The following is a 16275-nucleotide window of genomic DNA, read 5'->3' as shown; positions in this document are numbered from 1 at the left end:
AGCAAGAAGAGGCGGTAAATACCTCATCATAATGTGGTTCAGCACAAGAGCTGAGGTTCTCCACTGGGTTCAATGGTAACTTCCAGAAAAGAAATTTCTTTGTTCCGTTTCTTTTGTTGTTGTTGTTTTCCCCAATTCAACTTAGGGCTTCCACTATTCTCTAAAATGTTAACGGTGACAATGAATGAATTTTAAAAGTTGGGGAGAAAAACACTAAAAGCTTTTTGAGAACCCTAATTGCAGGTAATGAATGCAAGTACAAACTGCATTATTTAAAACGTAAGCTGTTGACAGAAGTTAAATGGGTTTTGTATTTAAAATAAAGTAACAGACAGTTCTCTCTTTTTCAGAGAAGTAAAAGAAAGCTTTTGAATATATACTGCAAAGAAAATAACAGCTTCTCCATCAGCTTAATGCACACGCAAGCCTTTGCATACCAAATGACACAGAGGCAGACATCCATTCAAATGTACTCCACCAGCGTATTTTCCTGTTTGAATTCTTCTCTACTATAAAACCTCATGCATAATTCTCCAGTGAACGCACTCAGTTTCTCTCTCCTGCTCCATCTTTAACTGCGGGAAGAATAGAGTCAAGTAGAAAGTGACCACATCAAAGATTTCTTTGTGAGACTGTGAAATCCTATATAAAAACTTTCGGACAGAAGCTGTTAATTTTTTTTTTTCCTTACTGACAGGCCTGCATAATGGATCAGACACTACTCTTCTACTTTAAATCAAAATAATTAAAATCTCCATAGTAAGTTTCAATATTTGGCATCAAGAAATCACTATGTATCTGAAAACTATCCCTGTGTTGGCAAAGATCAGTGGATTAAGAGTATAAATTCTACTTTTTTGACTTCTGGCTCAGAAGTCAGAAGATGTGGTTCCGGGAATGGCTCTACCAGTTACTAGGTGCAGGGAGTTATTTAACACTTCTGTTCACCCTACAAGGCTACCCAGTTGTGCATCCCTTCACGTGGGAATAACTGAAACTTGACTGAGTACTTACTACATATTTGTGTACATATATATGTATATAACCTATGCTCCTAATATATATGTGTATATGTATGTAATATGTATATATTTATTTAAATATATATATATATTTAAATATATATATATTTAAACAAGCATTATATAATGCCTACTATGTGCCATTGTTATAAGCATTTTACAAATAATAGCTTTTTATTTAACCCTAAAAACTCTTGTGAGGTAGGTCCCTTTATACTCCCCATAGTGCAAGGAGAACAGTGAAGCACAGAGAGGTTAAGTAAGATGCTCAAGGTCACACAGCTGGTAATTGGCAGAGCAATGGTTGGCACCCCAGCAGTCTGGCTCCAGATTCAGTGCTCTGGACTGCTATGCCCTGACCTTTGCAGAGTCTAAAGCATTATACAAACAGAGGCCTCTTTATCTGGGGGGTGGGTAGAGTTCCTCTTGGTCATATTTAGGAATGGAGGAAAAGAAGGCCTGAAAGAAATTATTCAGTCATTCAACATTTACTTGGTGCTTACCACCTGTGAGGCATGGATGGGCGTGAAAACCAAGACTTGGTTTCCATCTTCAAAGAGTTGAAATTTTTGGAGATTAAAAAAAATGGGCCTTGGAGATGCTCACGGACACTAACGAAGGGAGAGGGCATTCGGGCCAGAAGAACGGCATCAGCAAAGATATACTTGGGATGGGGAACCACACAGGTGGGGCAGGCATGGAGAAACCAAGGCGGCAGAGAAGGGGGTCCAGGGAAGCGGATGGTGGGGTAAGTGAGCTGAAGAGCAAGACTGGAGAAGCTGGCAAAGGCCAGATGAGGAGAGCTCAACACCCGAACTGAGAAGGACAGGATTCATTCTGCAGGGGTTGGAGAATCCGTAGAAGTGTGAACAGTATGGTCAAAGCAGTATCTGAGCAGTAATCTGGTGAAGAAGATAGGCAGGGTGTTTTGGGGTGTGAAGTGACCGCATTTGGCACGAAGAAGAGTGAATGGAAAGGGGGAAAGAGAATCCTGAATGACAGCCACAGGGCTTTTTCTCTCTGTTCTCACTCTTTTTCTTAAACTTGACAGGACTCCTTCCACCGCGGAGTTCAAATGCCAGCACGCTGGTTCCACATCAGCACGAGCAGCACTCTGTGAACTAACTCTGAGTCAATCACTTAACTCCTTCCTCAGAATTTGTACTTTCCTGCTTCTGTGGCCTTCTCCCCAGACAATCCAACCCCACTGCCAGGGTGCCCTCCCCCGTCACCCCCTCTCTTGTTAACATTTGGACTCATCCTCCAAGGCAAGGTCAAAGCTCACCTACTGCTCAGTGTTCCCTGCATCCCAGCTAGTGATTTTGTTCTTCCGACCTCCAAGACCTACGTACTGGTAGCACTTCAGACTGTCATGTCTACCGACATCTGTGTACCATTCTATATCATGTATTGTTCTGTAAGTTCAGCGAGGCCACCAACAATATCTTAGGGACCTCCAGGTCCCTAACATTGCCTGATACATAAGAGGAGTAAATAGGCATCGGTGAGAAGCAAAGGAGAGAAAAGAATCCTTTTATATTCAGCTCGTCCATTCGTTTCTTCATTTAACAAATCTTAACTAATATGACTAGTACATGACTGCACTGTTCCTCCCCATCCCTGGCACCCAGAACAGTACCACCAGCAAACCCCTGGGACCGGGCTGATGGGATGACAAACGGTTCTAAGTCATTTATGAAATGCAGTTAGCACTGGAATTTATGGCCCCTTAAGGAAAAAAAAAAAAAAGGTTAGAGTGTGGTGGTTGGGGGCCTGGTGCAAGTCAACACGTTAGTGACAATATTTCCTAATTACACACACAGACTGTTTTACTAAATCCATCAATCACTAAAAGCTTGTCTGAGAAACTACGTTCTTTGGGTTTCCTTAAATACCAACCACCAAAGACAAAGATCTCTTTCCTACAATCAATACATGAGAGGCTCTAACTCTGACTTTCTGCAGGTGCCAGATTAACAAAACCATCGGGGTAGGACCACAGCCTCGGGAGCCCATTCCTGTCATTTCCCAGAAAGCTCGCAGGCTCCCAGGGAAAGCAGGGCCCCTGGGCCACACTAGCTGAGCCCCAAGATCTGTGCTGTAAGCAGCCTGGCCCTGCCAGGGGCCCGCACAGACTCAGCCCCTCTGTCCAGGCGATGGCCCCCACTGGGCCAAGCAGTGTCCCTGGTGCGTAGTTTGGATACGGCGGCGGGCAGGCAGGCCCTTTCAGAGGACACTTGTGACCCTGCATGCCAGGACCTTCACACCTGCAACCTGGAGCTTCCTTGGTTTTTGTATCCTGGGCCAAAGCTGACGATGAGTTCAGAGCCAGGCAGACCTGGATTTGCATTCTGGGGCTTCTGTTTATCAGCAGGATAAGTTTCTCAACTTTCCGGAGCCCCAGTTCCTCCGAGGTAGAACTGAGATTAAGTGATAGAAGGCATGGAAGCACAGAACCAGGTGGGCAGTTCTTCTCGACAGTTTCTAAGACATGATGGGGAAGCAAGCACCCAGGGTCTGGGGCCAGACTCGCTGGCTGCACGCATCTCGGCTCTAAGCAAAGGGGTGCAAGCCGCTGTCTCCCAGAGACAAAGCAGCCGGAGCACCAAGTACAGCAGGAGCAGACCCAATGGTCCATTGCTGTTCCACGCTGCAGCCTGGGCCAGCCAAAGCCTCTTAAAAACTAGTACACCAGTGAGCAGTGCCTAGGAGTCGAGGGCACAGACACCTATACGCTCACAAAACACACCACCTGAAATCACACTCTGAAGAGGCTTCTAGCCTGTCTGCAGCACCCATCTCATCGTCAGCGCCCTTTCCGATACCTGCTGACAGTTACTGTACAATGAAGTGGACATCAGCCCAGGTTTCAGGGAGCAATGTTTAATGATCTGCATTTATTCACCAACTGAACAGCTAGTGGGTACCCATAAGCCAGGCAGGTGCTAGGCTTTGAGGCTAGAGATGAAAGAAACAACTCTGCCAATGGGGAGGCACAAAGGCAGGGCTAGGAGCGGGGCCGGGGGTAGGGGGAGGAGGACTCCTAGGCGTCCTTCTAATTAGCTTATATTCATGTCTGGGAGCTCACCTGCGGAGGAGAGTCGGGTGGGGAGGAGGATCTCCTTCATTTATATAAAGACTGTAAAGACAGGAGAAGCCCACCCTCGACATTAGTGCTACTCAGTCACCACCTACAGCGGGTGCCAGGTCCCGCTCCAGTGCCCCGCCTCCCACTAAGGCCTGTGGGAGGAGCTCATCATGAATTTTGAACTCTTATTTGTGGCCCCAGGGCTGGAAAAGCTGCTGAGCTTCTGAGTGGTCAGCAGGACGGTCACAGTGATGAACTTTCCCACGTTCTCTCCCTGGGCCTGTGTGGCTCTCCATAAGGCAACGAAAGCAGAATTCACAAAACTGAAGGATATTTGCAAAGTAACATTTACAGGAGAATTCACTTTGAGAGACTGGATACTGGCAGTGAAGAGCTAGATTCACAGAACAGACTGCTTGGGCTCAAGTCCTGCCTCTGTACTTACTGTGTGATCTTGGGCAAGTCACTTAACCTTTCTGTGCCTCCACTGCTTCACTGTAAAATGAGCAGAACATTATTACTCCCTGCATGCACAGGGTAGCTGGAAGGATTAGATGTGTCAAGCCACGCAAAGAACACAGAAAAAAAAGAGCCTGACGTGTAAGTGCACAATAAAAATCAGCTACTGATACAGGGAAAAAATTACCAGAAAATATTTCATTTTAATAGTAAGTAATGATTTCTGCATGACTGTAGAGCTTATCATTTCCATCACAGGTACAGGGAAGGAAATAAGCGATCTTTCCATTTATGTGTATGGTAACAATTTTAGCAAAGCTCTTAGGAAATGAGCAAATAGCTCAAGATGAACAATTAAATACCATGAGATCCTGTCTTTATGGCTAGTTTTTCAAAGAAAATTTGAGGTATGTTGTGGCTCTACCGAAACTGGCATAACAGTTGGAATTCATCATCAAATTATATTTATAATCCAAACAAATGCTTTGAACAAAGAGCATTGTCTGGGACTCTGGACTCTGGGGCTAGGGACTGCCAACCAATCAAATGACAGGGCAACAGAGACACAGAGAATAAACAAAACAAAGGGGAAAATAGAGAACACACATACAAAGGGAGGAAGTAAAGCTAATGAAAGTGACAAAAATAATTATACTCTGTTCAGCGTGGTGGTAAAGATTTTGTCTTAGGAGTAATTACAAAGAGCAGCATTGTAATGCAAAGAGCGTGGGTTTATGAAATCCAGTAAACCTGGATTTTGGCCCCCTAGCTCTGCTGCAAGAGTTCTGGAACCTCAGTCTTCCTGACCCTCAGTGTGACCTCCATCTATTACAGATGACAACATGGGGTCTCCCTACAGGACCTAGATTAGGGGGCCAACTAAACTATGTATCTCAAACACTCTGAAAAGTGTGGCATGAAAGAAAAAAAACACAAACTAGAGGCTTGATCACAGAAGGAAAAACAGGTCATGTAACTGGAAGGCTTCTTCCCCGGAAAAGGAGGACATGTGATGACGCTCGTAGGAAATATCACAGGATGGCATCAAGCAGTCTAAACGAAAACAGCGTCCATACTGTCATTCATATCTTCATTTTCTGTTGGAGCTTTACTGCTTTCTTTTCCATCTTCAACAAGAGCCTTTAAGAGCCAGTGTTGGTGGAAGGAGCTTTCATGTCCTACATATTCAAGGGTGTGAACCCTCAGCCTGCCACGCCCCGACAGTGACCTTGTGGCAGGGCTCTGTTTAATTCTGCTGGGCCCCCAGCGCTCTCACCTGTAAAGGAGGTGGTTGGACCACATGATGGCTCAGGCCTGTTCCAACTCTAAAGTTCCATGAGCCTATGATTTCATTTATTAATCTTGCAACAACTGAATACCATGAGAATTTATTATTTGTAGAAATACATATACATACATATATATAAACAAATAAATATACTTTTCAGTTGCTAAGAGGCTGATTTTTTTCAGTGTCAGAGTAGATGGCAGATAAATTTCAACCAAAAGGAAAAACCAGTGTAACAACAAATTATACTAATTATCTCTTGCTTCTGTTGACTTGAGCCAGCAAACAGTACACCACGCTATGCTGAGGATGTAAGATTCCTCCTAGAATTCTCCATGGGCTCTGAGGCCGTAACTCATCTGCTTTGCTGAACAGAAAATATCTAGAAATGAACAATGCCCATAAAGTCTAAAGCCCTATTATATTGATGACTCTTATACTGGGATATCTATCACTCTAGCGACTTTAATTAGCTCTCAAATTGATTAGTGATCAATCATCAGGTGCTCATTAAGGAGGAAAACCCGGGAACTACCTGGTAGGTGCAGGGCTGACACACAGATCTGCTACATGCTTTTTATCTTTGTTATATTTAAGTTAAAGCAGGGCGTTAGTCATCTTTTTCAAAGCGCTAAATTTCGCAATTATTTTTTTTACGTGGCAATAAAAATTACAACTAGGGCCATGGGATTTTGTTACTTTAATAAAAATATTTCATGAAAAACGGCTCATTTATCCTGAAGAGGATGAACAGTTTTTATGCCTTCTTAAAAAGAAAATGTTTCTATTTGTAAGAAGAGCAACCTGCATTTATTAATCTGAATCTGTGCTAGCCTATTACCAGCAGGCACGAGAGGCAGATTCTAATTTAAGTCTTTGAGTCACAGGCAGGGGTTATGGGTTGTGTTCATCTCTAATGAAGAACTCTCGAAGAATGCTCACATTCAGCAAAAATTTCTCGAGTACCATACGATGTACCTATTTGATTCCACTGCATTCCATTACTGGAAACCTGATTCTATTTTATTCTTTATTGATTTATACTAGTGCAGAAGAATCATTTTTCATGAGAGCAATGAACAATTTGGTAGAATATCTGCCCACTTCACAATGATCAGAGATTTCTAACGTGGAAGAAATGTTACTCTATCCAGGAAATTCTAATTAGGCAGAAGATGCTTTCCTTTCTTGTCTCTCCAAAGCACTCCATTTGTAGTGGGGTAAAGAGAGAGTGGTAAGGGCAGAGGATCTGAACAAAGTCCACCTTGATACTCTCTTTCTTTTCACATTCGTGATTTGCTAATACTCCAGCAATATTCAGGTGCATAGAGTTCCATGTGCACAGGCAACATGGTTTCATGGTATCTGTGCTTTTCCTCACACACTAACTGCCTTTTGGAAGGCCCTTCTCATCCTTCATCACTAAAATCAGGTGTCAGCTTCTCCAGGGAGCCCCCAGGGTGGCTCTGTGCTTACACAGAGCTGGGGAGACTTCCGTCTGGCCCAGCACCCAACACCAGACGTGGAAACATCTCACGAGTCTAGCTCACTGATGACAGGGCTGCTTGCCACTGATACAGTTCCAGGATCTCTGTATCTGTTGACAAGCCCCTCCCAGCCATTCAGTGTGTATCACTTGGATGCGACAGAGAGGACCCTCTCACAATTTTGGTACTTTCCACTGAACTGACTTAAGAGACAGGAAACAGATTCTGAGATTTGTGACAAATGCTAAGCAACTGCATGCCATGAATCCTAGAAACTTACAGATCACAAACCCTCCCCGCACACCTGCTGGACAGCCACCCTCCAAAGGCGGAGAGCACTATCTTAAAAGCGAACAACCCACTCCATTTCTCAACAGTGCTAATAATTGTTCAACTGCGGGATCACACTGCCTGGGTTCAAATCCCCGTTTTGCCTTTTACCACGTCCCATGGTCTTCTCACCTGTAACTGGGAATAAGAATAGTACCTCCAAGGTTGTTGTAGAGCTAAAATGGATTAATTAATACATGCAGTGGGAACTGGCACACGCGAGTGTTTAATGGATGCTGCTACAATTACTAACTGCCCCACATTTCTCCCCTATCTTTAAAGCCCGCAATAGCCTTAGCCAGTGCTCAGCACCAATGCTCACTTGTTCACTCTCTACACCTCAGGGGCTGGGAGCAGAGGCACGGGATGGTCTTCGTTTTCTGGATCAAAGAAACTGAGCTGCAAAGAGACCTCATCCTTGCTAATATACAAGTCAACAGAGAAAGTCAGTGACAGAGAAAGTCATTCAGAAAGACCTGGTTGCAAAAAGGGTCTTCACAGAAGTCTTTACAGGCGCTGAAACACAAGTTTAAGCTACTGAAAAACAAAACAAAACAAAACAAAACAAAACCCAAGAACTGGCACTTGGCATCCATATTTTTCAGGGCCATAGCGAACAGTGGCAGCAGAAGCGGCAAAGGAAAAGTTTCGAGTGGTTGGTGACGTTGAAGGGAAAAGTCCATGCATAATGAAAGGCCAACAGATTTACTAGACTCTCAGAGGCACCTGCAAGTTTAAATATTTAATTCTTTTCAAGGACATGTTTCCCATATCTTCAACATTACATGTGTGTACTAGACATTTAAGTTATAGTTTAGTATATAGAGTATTTAAGCTGAGGACACAAGACCCTTAGAATGTTGAAACCTTAAAAGCCCTGCAACCCTTGGAATTGCAGCATCAACTGAAATGGAAAAAACAAGGTGGAATTCTTTTAATGAAAAATGGTTTCAAAGTTGACACCTATACCTGTTTCTCAAATGTAATATTTCTCATTCCATTCATTAAAAAAAAAAAGAGAGAGGAGGAAAAAAAGAAGAAAAAAGGTAAGATGCTTTTGTTCACCTTTGCCAGAAAGCTTTCTGAGATTTCAAATTGCTTTTGAGTAGAAGGCTCACTCTTTTTTGCTGCCTATGCTCTTTATAATCTCACCTGGTGCTCTCCTGAAACCTTTCAGCTTCTGATTTTTCCCTTTCTTTCTAGTAACGGCTCCAGAGGGCAAATCTGCAGACGTGCCTTGTGTCTGTCCTGACTGCGCCCAGGCTCACGCTGCGCTTCTCACCTCGAAACCCCTCCCCACGCCCTCCCCATCTCTCCTATTGCCCAAATCCTGTCCATTTTCAGATTCTTTCCTGAGTGTTTTTTTAAAAATTTTTTGCATGTTATTTTTTTTTGATTTACACAGTCTTGTATTGTTTCTGGTGTACAGCATAGTGATTCAGTACACACACACACACACACACACACACACACACACACACACACACACATTCTTTTTCATTACAGGTTACTGCAAGACTCTTCAACTTTTCTTAATCCTCCATGTGGACCTCTCTCTTTGGATGGCCAAAGCCCTCTCCCTGAACTTTTCTGTTGGTACAGAATGGTCTGCCTTACGTTATAATCATCATCAAAAACGGAGTGCAGTGTGAGAGCTAAGCCTTCTGACTCTGCTGGGACTTCCTGGCTGTGTGACCTTGAGCAAGATACTTAACCTTCCTGTGCCTTACCTACCCTGTAGGGCTGTTGGGAGAATTAAAGAGCTAATTACACAAAGTGCTTAGAGTAGTACCGACAAAGGTTAGCTGTGACTATTAAGTCCTTGTTTAGCTTCACTCTGCTAGACTGAAAGCATCCTGACTGGTACTGTCTCACCGAAAGCTCCCAGCACAGTAGCACCAACATAGTAAGAAACTATTTGTCAATTTAAATTAAAATACAACCTGGGTTTCAGCTCCAAACTGGGATTCTAGCAGTCTGAGTCTCAGTGATATTTTCCCTAAATGAGGAAGTTAATGTGATCATTTTTAAAGGTCTATTTGAAATTCTATGGGCTGGGACGCTGCCCCCTCACCTTGCCTTTAAAAACTCTTTGTTCGAGCCCTTCTGGGAGTACCAGCCACCCGTTCTCCTTGCTTGGCCCTGCAATAAACCTTTCTCTGTTTCAAACTCTGACCTTTAGGTTTGTTTGGACTCACCATGTGTCGGGCACACAGGCTTGCCTTCAGTAACAATACTATATTTCAGAATATAAGAGTTTAGATAAAATACTCTTTGAGAAGGATTCTTGATAGGAGACATTCTTTAGGAATTTTTTGTTTTGTTTTGTTTTTTACTAAACTATACTTTCTAACACTTTTTCATTACTGAGCCAAATAATTTTTTTTTTTGGTTCATATTGCTCACCTCTTTTAAAAGACAGGTTTATTTGTGCTTCATAAGCACCAAGCATAACTAATCCTCGAATCTCAGAGAGAAAATAAAAATTCCAAGCAGGAGCTAGGAAGCATTTCACACCATTAATTAGCAGGGCATCCTAAAAGGCACCTACATATATATAACGTTTGCATCAAATAGTCGCCCTTAGGGAGTCTTCCTGTGGAAATTTTATTAATCCCAATCATTTTGGCAGGAAAATGAATCCAGATTAAACTAGTGAATCTTGCCTCCAAAGTCAGTCTGTGTCAAGGCCAAGATTAGAATTCAGGAGTTGGCAGGGAGTCATATGATCCCAACATGTCTCTTTCTTTCCATCTAAGTGTCTAGTAATAAGGCCAGGGGAAGGATATACGGAAACACTTTGTCAGCCCAAGATCTTTAAATAGACTGCTTTTTAAAAAAGTTTTCCAGGTGGCATCATGGAGAATGTGGTATTCCAGAGAGGTTTTTGACTTGGGAACCTTTTCTACAAATCCTTTACGCCTTACTTCTCCATCTTCAGTGTTTTGTTCTGAGACCTGGACCTCTTTGTAGTCCATCCCAAAGGAATGAATTTTCATTTTCACTACAGAAATACGTATTTCGAATACTTAAAATGCCCTGGAGCTACAATAAATCCTTCACACACACACAAAATTAAAAACCTCTTTGAGGCACAGAGAAAAATCGTCCTATAGGAGGTGGCAAGTATCTGGGGCTCTTTCCAAGTGACTTTGCAACCTCGCCTCGGGCATGTTTCTTCCTTCCAGAAGAATGCATTAGCTCCTGGTTCGTGGGAGGCTTGTGAGCCAAGAAAGCTTTCCTCAGCAGTCCTCTGAGGTGGAGTTTTCAAGGAAGGGCTTGGGATAATAAACAGTGTGTTCCCTCCCATCTCCTCTAAAGAATAATTATCTTTTTATTTTCACATTTTAAACAGAAAAGTGGTTCAAAGATATGCAAAGGCCAAGGTGGGTATCTGTGTGCTATTAGCAACCCCGTTTTCCAAATAACTCCTACATAAGAGGCCCACCAGCCTCTGGCTTTGCACCACCAGGACAGCTTCCCCTCTCCATTTACATTTCTTGGGCAGATCAGAGCTGGAGCTCAAAAGGAAGAAAACAAAGGGGCATGGAACATCCAGAAATAGGAACTTAGCACTGATGACTGTGTATGAACACACAGCTGACCGGATGATGTTGACACACATAACACCAGAGCTCTATGAAAGGCTAGGTTTTGAAGAGGCACCCCCAGATGAACATATCCTAACATTAAAGCTGACTGTGCAAAGCCCTTTGGGTCTGCCCATGTTGTAAGCCACATCTATAGTCTGGAAAGTTCAATCAAGTTTTCACAAGTGGCGATCAGAGGGTGCAGTGTAAGGTTCACTCTGTGTTGTGTCTATGAGATCAGGCCCCACCCTTCTCCCCACCTGTCCTGCACCTCCTTCCCTAAGGCAGCTGTCCCGTGGGAACGGATGGCCCTTGGGGACCGAATGGGGCTGAGATTTTGGAGCATTCATTTCCTATCTGTGTGATCCTGAGCTAATTATTCTGATCCCCAGCTCCCAGTGGTAACCCGGGGACTAGGAATACCCGCCTCACAGGGCTGCTGTGAGAAATGAATGGGCTCCTGTGTGTACCTCAGGGTAAGAGTTGAATAAATCCTCATTTTCCTAGTTTGTTCCTCTCCATTTAATGGAACTTGAGGATGGATTACCTCTTGACTCTGGCCAGCCATGTGTGTCACTGGTGTATGGAGAGCACGATCATCAATTACATACATACAATCAATTTCATGTAGAGTTTTATCATGACATCAGTGTTTTATCTCTATCAGAATTTGCTTACCGAGGCTTGTAAGCGCCTTGTTTTTTAAAATGCTGAGTATAACGCTGCAAAACCTAGGCAATATAAAGAAATATTAATATAGGACAAATAATTGTTCTCCTCCTAAAATACAACGTCACCTTTTGAGATTTTGGTAGGAGGCGACAGGCTTATTAACACCTCAAACCGCATGATGAGCCCTTTCTCAGACTGATGAAGGCAAATTTTGTTTTGAAGGCTCCCTCTAACTTTTTGTGTCACCCTTTTTCTGTTTTTGCCTTTTCACTTCTCCACTAACTCAATCACAGCCCTGTTCACACTTGCCATTGATTTGGTTTTCCTAGAGGAAGTTACGTTTCTTTCTTTTTTTTTTTTTTTTTGTATAAAAGTAATGTATAATCCATTTACAAGGAAACATCATACATATATGTAAAAACCACCTGTAGTTACTGTTGATACCATCCCTGATCTCCACCTTTACTCTGAGAGCCAGACAAGTTGTTACCATCCCCTCCCCCACCCACTGATGATGAAGATGACAATGACGATGACACTACGTACATTTAAGTGTTCACTATGTGCCAGACACTGTTCTAAATGCTTGGTCTGTATTAAGTCAGCTTTATTTTTCCTCCTAGCACTTATACCTGCCATACTATACATTTATTTGTTTACTGTCCGTTTCTCCTCCCTAGAATATAAATGCTTTCAGAGGAAGTGACATGGTCTGTTTTGGTTTTTGTTTTTATTTTTTTAATCTGTTTTTTTTGGGGGGGATGTACTGAGGATAGAACCAGGGGTTCCTCTCTCCATATCAAGAATGCAGATGTAATGGCTGGAGCTCCAGCAACTATCATGAACCATAAGAAGAAAGATACTATTAGGTTTCTCTGAACGGTATATTAGGAGGAGCCTGATTCTTTGATGGCTTTATACAACCTCCATACCAGTCCTGAGCTGCCAACCTCTGAACTTTTATGTGAAAGAGATGATAAACTTCTATTTTGTTTATGCCATTATTCTGAGTTCCCTTGTTACTCAAGGTCCAACTAATTCTAACCTTTGTGGCTGGCCCCTGTGGTAGTTTAAGAAACCAAATGGAGGCTCAAAACCACTTTGAGGCCCTGTTTCTGTAAATAAAGGCAAGGTTGAGGCAAAAATATAGACAAGAGGGCGCCTATCTTCGAAGCCTCTCCTCTCATTCCAGACATCACTCCGATGCCGCCATCCTCTCCCTCCTGCTCCGAAGTCTAGGACTTCATGCTCCATGGATACCTGTTCTCAAAGGACCTGATAAAACTTGGTTCACTTTAAGTTTTAAATGATCATAAGGCATATCCTTGTAGTCATCCTTGTATTTTATTTAAGACAAAGTCTTCTGACAGAATGTTTGGAATAATCAACAGACCTCTGCGAGAACTATTTGGGGGCAGGGAAGCCCACACACAAGGCTACTGCCCACCACCAAGGCTGACTGTAATTTTATACAAGGCATTCCACTGAGTAAGAAGGTTAACGTACTTCTTAAAATGTTCACCATCAACTCCCAAAGAGTATCAAGGGTTGAGAGCAAAGGAGGAGTGAATGTTTGAAAAAGCAATTAAATAGCACCCTCCATTCACTGAGGCTACATATTTTATATGTTATTTCAACAATCATTATTACATCATTGGTTGTATAAAATTCTATGCATGATGCAACTCAGAAGACAATTTGCTTGTGACCAGTCAGTGGCTGAACAGAGAACCTAAACCATATTCCTCCAACCCCTGGTCCCTTTTCAAATACTCCTCACCTTTTCTTTCCTTCTGAATGTAAACTGAGTATGTGTAATGGGTAGATTTCATTTGAACAAGGCAGAATTTACGTATCTGAATTTAAAGTGCAAGAGAGACCAAACACCATCATCTTTTAGAGTAAAAAGTGTATGTGTGCGTGTGTGTAACATGAAGGTCTTTCCCCATGGAACATGACCTCTCACCTCAAATGAGCACGCTCTTTGATTAAAGTAAAATGTTCTTCCAAGAGTGCACAGTGATCTACCTAATTGAGACCTCATTGCCTGTCTCCTCTATCCCTTAATTCCCTGACTGACTCTGAGAGATTTAGTGACTGACAGGGTTACTCAAACTCCGGTGGCCTTTTCTAGAACCCGGCTCCTTCAGGCTTTCAGACTGATACTGGTGAGAGTTTTGAGGAGATATCAACTTACCTGATTCAACTATAGAGACTCCTAGACATCTAATGCCACCTGATAAACTGAATCCAGGACAAGTTTCTCTGTACACATCTCTCACTGAGATAAAATTTTCATGAGTTGGGGAGGGTGTAGCTCAAGTGGTAGAGTGCATGCTTAGCATGCACGAGTTCCTGGGTTCAATCCCCAGTACCTTCTCTAAAAAATAAATAAACCTAATTACCTCCCTCTCCCCCTGCTTAAAAATTAAATAATTAAATAATACGATAATAAATTAAAAAAATTTTTTTCATGACATCCTACCCACTTTTCTTGCACTCAAAAGTCAAGTTTGTCTTTGCCACTGTTGCTCAGACTAGTACTATTAGCTCCAGACCATAATCAACAGGCTCTTGTCTATGTCTATGCTGACAACCAGCAGATTTATTTTTTTTAAAGTATTAGAGACTGATCTATATTTTTAGGTGAAACAGTGCCCAAGCAAGGGGCCCTCAAGGAAAATGCCATGGAGCCCTCATCTTAAGACAGTTCAGTGGAAGTTGGCAGGGAATTTCTTCTTTGGAAGCCTCAAGAGGCACACGCTTTTAAATTCTTCTAAATCCAGGATTTCTAGAAATGGTTGATACTTTCAGTTATCAGAAATCAACAAACCACACAAAGCATGGGCCAATCATCACCCAAAACTCAACTTTGTTTGGTATTTCTACATGATGGGTATGACCTTCTAACATGAGACTTTTAAATGTAAAGTTACAAGTTTCTGAAGGAGGAACTAACACTTAGAAATTATCAATCCAATTCAAAGCACAGGTGTACAGCAAACATGCCACATAAAAACACAGATTTATCACATATGTGATCACATAGGAAAAAACTGGAAGTAATTTTTTAAAGAATATTCATTTTATAACGTTTAAAACTACAGGTTCTTTTAATTAGCAAATATCAATAGAGCATTGAAAGTAATTTAACTCACATATTTGCATTTTACACACATGCTTTTTAGGAACAAATAAATCTGTAAATCAAGAAACATTTTAATAATAAGTTTCAGGTTTAATTTGCCTGTAAAGAAGAATTCAAATAATCTTATGCAATGAAAATGCAAATATCTATAGTTAGAACAAATTAATATTACTCAATTCTCATTATGTTGTTCTCTTATAAAATAAAAACTCGTCAAATTGCTCCAAAAGAAATTTGTATTTAATATGATCGTTAAGTGTAAAACAAAATTTACATAGACATATGACTAATTCCAATTTGCAACCTCACTGATTTTGTTTTTTTAAATAGTCATTTAGTTTCTTATGATTATCTGCAGTAATCTGAATAAAGTTTAAGTTCAGAAAAGCAATTGCCAAGAAGGAAAAATAGATACCCCTCCCACCAGAAAAAGTAGTTTTTAATATAGTAAGTCACTAAACAAAGAATTTAACTGAAATAGGGGGAAAAAAAGACATTAATGTACCAGAATAAAGCAACTCTAAATTGCTCAAAACCCAGAATGGCTGATTTTTGAATGGTAACAATTTAAAACAAAATATTCTGGAATTGAATATACGTACAGATCATACGTTATCCAACCAGTTAAAAACATTCTTTTTGGGACACCTATACACCAAGTTTTTTAAGTGTTCTAACTTCATATACGTATTTCTTTGAATACAGTTACCCCCACGTTGAGAGAACAACACAATACAATAGTGTGTGTGTATCCATTTGGTTCCACATTGCAACCAGACAAGCATCCATCCACACCCTAGCTTGGAACGAGTTCTAATAAGGGAAATGTTTCTGCAAACCAGAATTCTAAACCAATGATTTTTGCAAAACAAAGATTATGTGCTTACCGTGTAGAGCTCATTAAGAACCTTCATTAAATCCTCATGAAGTTGGAATGCAATCTCTTTGCTCTGTGAAAAGAAGAAATAATATTAAAAAATGGAACAGAAACTTATTTCTAGACTGTTTACATCTTAAGAAGTCCACTGACTGAAAACAGAAGAATGTGTGTAACACAACGAAAGGCCAGCATGGCCCTGACAATAAACATCTTTGACCAAATGGCCTTTCTAAATACTAGATCTGTGCACCCACAGTCAGTACAGGACGGACAGAGTCAAACAAGTAGACAGTCTGCGTGGCTCTCCCACC

At 41.7% G+C, this 16275-nt stretch overlaps 1 protein-coding gene across 1 annotated transcript in view; it reads right to left on the bottom strand.

Moving 5' to 3' along the window:
* The window catches only part of SRGAP1 (SLIT-ROBO Rho GTPase activating protein 1), a 250031-nt gene that overhangs the window by 84382 nt on the left and 149374 nt on the right, over positions 1-16275 (bottom strand). The window contains 1 exon segment of the mRNA XM_006192367.3: positions 15972-16034. Within this exon segment, the coding sequence (XP_006192429.1) occupies positions 15972-16034 (63 nt within the window).

The sequence above is a fragment of the Camelus ferus genome, chromosome 12 (genome assembly GCF_009834535.1).
Source record: "Camelus ferus isolate YT-003-E chromosome 12, BCGSAC_Cfer_1.0, whole genome shotgun sequence".
In the NCBI taxonomy this organism is placed as follows: Eukaryota; Metazoa; Chordata; class Mammalia; order Artiodactyla; family Camelidae; genus Camelus; species Camelus ferus.
Note: the sequence above shows the minus strand (reverse complement) of the source record. Positions and strands in the feature narration are given on the sequence as shown.